The sequence below is a fragment of the Chrysochloris asiatica genome, unplaced genomic scaffold (assembly GCF_000296735.1).
Source record: "Chrysochloris asiatica unplaced genomic scaffold, ChrAsi1.0 scaffold00261, whole genome shotgun sequence".
Classification (NCBI taxonomy): Eukaryota; Metazoa; Chordata; class Mammalia; order Afrosoricida; family Chrysochloridae; genus Chrysochloris; species Chrysochloris asiatica.
This window is the reverse complement of record NW_006408779.1, coordinates 2858154-2866101: the sequence shown is the minus strand read 5'-3', so window position 1 is coordinate 2866101 and position 7948 is coordinate 2858154. Positions and strand designations below refer to the sequence as shown.

General features: G+C 49.8%; 1 protein-coding gene across 1 annotated transcript in view; it reads right to left on the bottom strand.

Moving 5' to 3' along the window:
- The window catches only part of LOC102842692 (E1A-binding protein p400-like), a 19400-nt gene extending 14557 nt beyond the window's left edge, over positions 1-4843 (bottom strand). Inside the window, exon 1 of the mRNA XM_006874084.1 lies at positions 3581-4843. Coding sequence (XP_006874146.1) covers positions 3581-4843 — 1263 coding nt within the window. The remainder of the gene's footprint in view (positions 1-3580) is intronic.
- Positions 4844-7948: the final 3105 nt, after the last annotated feature.

The window sequence follows — 7948 nt, the reverse complement described above, 5'->3', positions numbered from 1 at the left end:
GTTTTGAGACATTTTATAATCATTTTTCTGAATTCTTTCTCAGGTATCTCCAAGGCCTGCCCTCCTTCCAGCATGGAGAGAAGGTCTACTTCTGGTTCATTTGTCTCAGATATTGTCTTTTTTCTGGACATGTGCCGATATGGTCATCTGTTTTTACTTCTTGGATATGTTTAATGTTTATCTGTGGCCCTAGTAATTAAGTATATGTTTTGGTAATTTTTTATGTTTTCCGATTACCTCCAGGAAGGTGTGATCAGGATGTGGGCTTCTCTTTTCACTCTCCTTATTGCTTAACTCAGAGTAACTTTTTGGGCCTAAATTGGGCCTGGGCCTCGGTGGCGGGCCGTTTGGGCCTCTGGGGGCCTGGGTGTCAGCAACCGGGCTGCAGGAGGGTTGGTCCTCGGGCGGGCTGTTTGGGCCTTGGGGGGCCTGTGCCTCAGGGACTGGGCTTGAGGACGGGTTAGGTCTCAGGCACTGGGCCTTAGCGACCTGGCTACGCAGCAGGTTGGGCCTTGGTTCAGCCTGAGCCTTTGTGACCAGTCTGTGGGTGGGTTGGCCTCAGGTAAAGCCTTGGCCTCAGTGGGAGTGTCTGGGCCTTGGCCTCAGTGGGCGGGCCTGTGCCTTGGGCGTTCCTGAGCCTCGGTGGCTTGGCAGAGGGCTGGTCTAGGCTGGGGCAGTAGAGGGCTGTGGGTCGTGGCTGCAGGGAGGTAGTGTCCGTATATGATGACGTAAAAAAATGCCTCTCTCAGTCTCTCTGTACTGTGGGTACCCTGAATTTTCTGATATCTGTGCCGATATCCCTCTCTATGTGTTCAGCTTTGTTAGTTTATGCTTCCTTTTCTCTGGAAATGCAGCCTTCCTAGTGGGGTTGCTCTAGCCCTGCATTCCAAGGTCTGCAGGGGGTAGAGGCACTTGCCGGTGTGGGCCCGAAGCGGGAGCCACGTGCAGGCAGGCAAAAGCTCAAAATGCCTGTAATTCCTCAGCAATTTGATCTTTTTAAAAAACAAGTTCAGAATACTGAAATATAAGATCTTATGTTTGTTCAAATACTGTCTGTTTGCTAGACAGCGGTTTCCTATGTGCAATTCCACCCCTTTTCCCCGGAGACTGCCCTACCTGAGCTGCCTGGTCAGGGAAGCGCCGGAAGTCCTCGAGGGCTCACTGATTTTTGAGGTCAAGTCATCTGAAATGGAAGGAACAACACTGCCTTCCATATTGATGTTAAGTGCCGTTGACCTGGTTCCGACTCACAGCAACCCTGTATGGGGTTTCCAAGGAAAAGCTGGTAAGCTTGAACCACTGACCTTGTGGTTCAAACTAACCGTGCAGTCTGCATTAACCCACAGCATGGGTTATATCTACAAACGTGAAGTGCTGACATTATTATTAAAAAGTTCTGGACAACGTAAGCTAGATACAGATGTACCACTCTGGATGCTTGTGATTTCTGATACAGCAAAGAAAATCTATCAGTCAAACAAGTCAACTGGGAAAATTCTACTTTGCTAGTGGTCAAAATTAGGAAAACAGATCTGGAAATAAAGTATTATTACTATATCTACCCAAGTTTATATACTAGTACTGTACTTCTAAAATTTCCTGAAAAAGTTCAATTTAATGATTTGGAAATTAAAAAATAATTCTTAAAACATAATTTGCTCAGAGGTTTAAAAAAGGTTTTTGGTTTTTTTTTTGGTACCATATAAGTAACCCATAGGTAAATACCCTAATTTCATTTAAATAATTGGCTGAAATCAATACTTCTAGCTCTTAAGTGCTGTTGAGTGGGTTCCGACTCACAGCAACCCTGTATAGGGTTTCCGAGGAACAAGTGGTGAGTTTGAACAGCTGACCTTGATTCAAACAACCTCACAGTCCAGTGCTTATCCTACAGTGCCACAGTAGGACTCAAAATCAATGCTTCTTGTTATGTGCCATCGAGTCAGTTCCAACTTATAGCAACCCTGTATAGGGTTTCCAAAGAGCATCTGGTGAGCTTGAACCACTGACCTTGCAGTTCAAATGGCTTTGCAGTCTGGTGCATTAATCCACAGCGCCACACCAGAAGTCCCCAAAAGACTACGGTACTAATGAAATCTGAAAACAAAGATGCTGTTAACAGGATTAACTTGTAACCCAGAAGTCCCCTGAATGAGGCCAAGGTGATATGGAGGGAATATTCATTCAACAGCCTGCCGGTTAGTTAAGTCTCCCCCATTCAGAGTGGTAAACAGGCGCACAGATCCCAGTCACATGCTATACAATGTGTTTCTACTGCAGGTTGTGTCGTATAAGTCAGAACAGGCACATGTGGCTGCAAGTAACCCACCAGCCTCTCCTCAGAAGCCTATACAAAGGTTGCCATGAGTCAGAACGGACTCGACAGTGCTTCCCAACAAGTGTGTGCAAAGGCTCAGAGCCTTTCCCACCATTTACAAGCTCCACATACACACATCATTCAGCGAAGGTCATGGTCATAGCAAATGTGTTGCATTCAGTTTGGTTCCATCATTTCCTCTACAAACCCTGGTGACTGAGGGGCTGCTGGACCTGGACTCAGCCATGGAGAGGCAGGCCTTTCCGACTGCTGCTTTCCTGACAAAACGATCCGTGGCTGGAGATAGTTTCTGAGCACAACTTGAGCCTCCTGTGCACAGTCTGGAGGGTCACTGAGTTCACGGTGTCATCAGGGGTCAACTCTTAGGGGGCATTTTCTTAATTTTTGGGCATAACAAATTTCTTAAAAAATGGTATGAAAGGTTAATGCATCATAGTAAGAAAGCAATCCAAAAGGGATGGTTTTAAAACACTGAGGCTTCCTTTGGAGTGCATTTATAGAAAACGTCCACGTGTACTTAGAAAAGGGAAGATAATGGCGTCTGTGGATCTAGGCGCATGAAGGAGCCATGTTTGCTGAGTGAAGATATAAACTGTATGTGGATCTAGGTGCATGAAGGAGCAGTGTCATGCACTCGTCTGCTAACCAGCAGACCAATAGTTCAAACCTGCCGGCCACTCCACGGGAGGAAACAGTGGCAATGTGAATCCTTACAGATGACAACCTTGGAAACCCTGGGACCAGTCTCGCTCTGTCCGATAGGGTTGCTGAGTTGGAACGGCCTGGCTGGTGACACACACCACGTGTCTGTGTACACACACACCTGCATGATTAGGTAGACAGAGGATCACATGCCTGTGCTGGTCACTGACACTCAGACGACAGCATGGAGGCCTCCTTAGGTGGGGAGGAGCCCAGCATTTCTCCTCTGCTGCGCCTGTTTGCAGCCGGGTGCATCACTCGCTGGACATTTGGACATCAGAACGCTCACCCTCAGGAGCGGCAGCAGCCACTGGACGGGAGGATAAGGCGCAGGCCTGCAGAGAGAGCGGCCCACGGCCCCGAGAACCACCTCTGTACAGACCACACTTCTCTAAGCTGGCACTAAGATCATAGGAGCACTTTATTTACAAAGAAAACATCCAGAGTTGCTGAGTGTGCTAAAGCTGAAGTTCACGCATGTGCGGGACAAGCACTGGACTCTACTTCCCATTACAAGGTTTTAACCAAGAGAACCGTTACCTCAGTGTTGCCGACTGCACCCTGCTCTTCCTCCAGGTCCAGATCATTCTGTCTCAGGTATGCTTGCAAGGGGACATAATGCTTCTTCTTAAACGCTAAGAAGTCCATCATATTCCCCTGGAGGTGTTGCAGGAAAAACAGTTCAATCAAGTACTCCTTGAAGGTCTCCTTGAGCGCGTCCATCTCCTTGTGGTGGAAGTCCAGGCACTGCTTCCTCATCTGGGCCATTTCTGGAGAGGCTGGGGGGATCTCCTCCAGCTTCTTGGGGGCTTTCCTCAGCCCCTGGCCGACCGCAGCCGTGAGCGGAAGGCTGGACAGACCCGGCGGCCCCGAGGTCCTTGAGGGGCTGGTGGGCGGGGGCGGGGAGGTCATGCCGAAGGCCGAGGACCCGCCCACGCCTGGCAGGAGCACACTGGGCGTCCTCTCGAAGCCCAGGGGCCGGCTCAGCTGCTGGCCCTGGAGCACCTGCTGCTGCTGCATCAGCTGGCCCTGGATCAGGCTGCTGAGCTGGGGCGGCAGGCTGGCCGTGGCCAGGTGCCCAGGGCTGGCCAGGGGCTGCATACTTGTGCCCCCGGCCGCCGGGCTCTGGGGTCCCAGGTGGTGGATGGTGCCCCCGGACTGCGCGTGAGGCTGCGACAGTCTCCGTTCCCGCACGGCCATGGGTGGCCCGGCGTGCTGCAGCTGCACCTGCGTGCCCTGAGCCAGCTGGCTGAGGCTGGCCCCATCCTGAAACACAAAGTGCCCCCCACTGGACGGGCTCAGACTGATCTGCCGCACCAGCACGCTGGCGTCCACAAAGCCACTCGTGGGGCCCGAGGCACCAGCCCGCACGCTCGGCAGGGGCTGGCCTGGCGCGGGGTTGGGCTGGGTGGGGCTCTGGGTCTGCACCTGCTGGGACAGTGGGGAGGTAACCTGGATGTAAGATGGAGAGCCGTGCTCAAACCGCCTCTGCTGAGCGCTGAACTGGAAGCCAGGCGAGGTGGGACTGGGCAGCGGCAGGGGCGCCAGAGTGATCTGCTGGCTGCCTCCCACGACGGGCCCTATGTTCTGCAGGGTGATGTTCACGTTCTGCCCGCTCACTGGGCTCCTTCTGGTCAGCTGCTGGATCTGGTACCCGGGGGACTGGGGCGCAAACGGGGCGAAGGCCGTGGCGGGGGACTGGGGCAGACTCGAGTGGGGCTGCTGTTCCTCGCCCTCGCTGACGCCAGTGAGGGAGCGGGACTGCTGCTGCTGGGCGCTCAGGGGGCCGCCGCCATGGTGCATCGTCGTCCCCCCTTTTCTATCCAAGTGAATGTCCTGAGAAAACCAGAGTGGAAATCAAGTTACTGAAGGCAGATACAATCACCTGCACCTTTCCTACGACAGTGGACAGTGAGCAGCACTGCAGGTGGGCGCTTGGGGGCGGCTACTGTGGCCTAATTTCACCTCTGTGTGAGGTACTCTTTAAGAAATGCATTAACTTTACATTGAAGTTAAGGAAAGGCCACGGCTAGGGTGGCTGGGCTTTGTTTGAAGGCAGCCTTCACTAATATACTGATACCCACTGCACTTGTGTCTGACAGCTAACATCGGCACCAGGTTCAGGTTGGTTCTTTTCTTTCTTTTCACCTGCCCCCCTGTTTTTCTTTTCTTTTCTTCATTCTCCCCACCTTTTGTAAGAGGAATCCTGGTGGTGAAGTGGATGATGCACTGGGCTACTAACCATAATGTTGCAACTGGAACCCACCAGCAGGAGAAAGAGGAGGCTTTGTGCTTCTGTAGAGTTGCAGCCTTGGAAACCGTATGCAGGGGACACCGTGAGTCAGAATCGACTCCACGGCACACAGCAGCAGAAGTCATTTGTCGAAATCCAGCTGAGCTAGTGCTCCATCTCTAAGCACCCCACGTTCAGTACCACCCACCTGCCACGACACCCACATCTGGTGAGAGCTACTCCTGTGGAGAGTGCACAACACAACCATCACAGCCATGTGTTTACCTAGACCACCAGGGCACTGCCCCAGCTTGATTTCCTTCTTTAATCAAGCTTTCTTATTTGTCTTACTTTCCTGGGAAAAAAGACAACTGGGTAGGAGAGAAGTACCTTTTGTTTTCTTCTTCTTCCCTCAACTCTTTTCCTTACTTTTCCCCCAGTAGCCAGTGCCCCTAGTCAGCCACACATACTACCTGTTTCCCCTCACACTGGGCAAGTGCCACCAGCCACTCTGCTTCCACTGCATCAGTGACAGACTGGCCAACAGGCTGTCCTCAGAACTAGTCACTGAGATTCGTGACTGCTCCCCTACACTACAAGGTCTCAGAGACAACAGACAACTCCTATCACACACACACACAAAATATTCTCCAGAATAGACCAAGTGTTACACCACAAAGCAAGTCTCAAAAAAATTTTAAACATCAAAATACTACAAAGCATCTTCTTAAGTCACAATACTATGAAATTAGAAATCAACAAATAGAAAGATCCAAGGATATAAAATCAAATACATGGAAACTGAAAAACACCTCGCTTACAAGCTACTGGGTAGTAGAACAAATAGAAAATGAAAACTTTAAATTTCCAGAAACAAATGTAAACAAAAATGCAGAATACCAAAACCTTGGGACACAACAAAACCAGTGTTGAGAGCTTAACTTATAGCAATAAACACACACATCCAAAAAGAACTAAAATCAATGTGTTATCACAACAGAAAAGGGCTAACAGTGTAAGCCTGTAGTTAGGAAAATATTAATAATAAAGATCAGAACTGATAAACCACAGAAAGAATTCACATGAAAGAAGTTTGTTCTTTGAAAGGATTAGTAAAATTGACAAACCATTTGCAAATATAACAAAAGAAACATAGGGAGAAGACCCAAATGGCATGCATAAGAAATCATATGGGTGACATCACAACAGAACCATCAGAAATTCTAGAGTTGTACTCCAACAAATTTGAAAATCTACAGGAAACAGAGACATTTTTAGAAAAACACAACCTGCCTAAACTAACAAAGAGTGTAAAGTAGAAAACTTGAATAAGTTTATAACAAAATCAGAAATTGATCAGGGAGAGGACTTCCGGTACTTCCCGGACCAGGCAAGTCAGGTAGGGCAGGCTCTAGGGAAAAGGGGCAGAATCACACATAGGAAACCTCTATCTAGGAGACAGCCAGCATTTAAGCAAACATAAGATCTTATATTTCAACATTATGAACTCATTTTTTTGAAAGATCAAATTGCTGAGGAATTACAGGCATTTTGAGCTTTTGCCTGCCTACACGCGGCTCCCGCTCCCCGCGCCCACGCTGGCGAGTGCCTCTGCCCCCTGCAGACCTTGGAGTGCAGGGCTAGAGCAACCCCGTTTAGAAGGCTGCATTTCCAGAGAAAAGGAAGCATAAACTGGCAAAGCCGAACAAACAGAGAGGGATATCGGCACGGATATCAGGAAATTCGGGTACCCACGGTACAGAGAGACTGAGAGAGGCATCTTTTACGTCATCAGATTAACGCCCACTGAGGCCCCGGCCCAATCAAGGCCCAAATCACCTTCCCACCACGAGGTTCAGGGGGCCCACAGCCCGGTCGCCAAGGCCCAGTGCCCCTGAGACCCAACCCGCCCTCAGCCCAGTCCCCGAGGCACAGGCCCCCCGAGGCCCAATCCGTACAACCCGCCCGCTGAGGCCCAAGCCGCCGGATGCCCAGCTTATGATATCCAGGTCCCCTGAGGCCCAAACCAAATGCCCGGGGCCCAAACTGCCCACCCGGGGCACAAACCGCCTGCCCGAGAACCAAACCACCAGCCCGAAACCCAAACCTCCTGCAGCCCAGGTTGCTGACACCCAGGCCCCCAGAGGCCCAAACTGCCTGCCTTAGGCTCAACCCACCAGCCCGATGCCCAAACGGCCCGCCGCCAAGGCCCAGGCCCAACTGAGGACCAAAAAAGTTACTCTGAGTTAAGCAATAAGAAGAGTGAAAAGGCAAGACCACATCCTGATCACATCATCCTGGAGGTAATCAGAAAACATAAAAAAATTACCAAAACACATAATTATTAGGGCCACAGATAAATATTAAACATGTCCAAGAAGCAAAAAAAGATGACCATATCGGCACATGTCCAGAAAAAAGATAAAATATCTGAGACAAATGAACTAGAAGCAGACCTTCTCTCCATGCTGGAAGAAGGGCAGGCCTTGGAGACACCTGAGAAAGAATTCAGAAAAATGATTATAAAATGTCTCAAAACACTTTACAATGGAGTTGAGAAAAATAAGGAAGAAGTCAGAAAAACGCTACAGGAACAATCAAACAAGATAGATACAGCATTGGTAACAATCCAAAACCTACAGAAAGAGGTCCAAACAATCAGCAACTAAATAGCA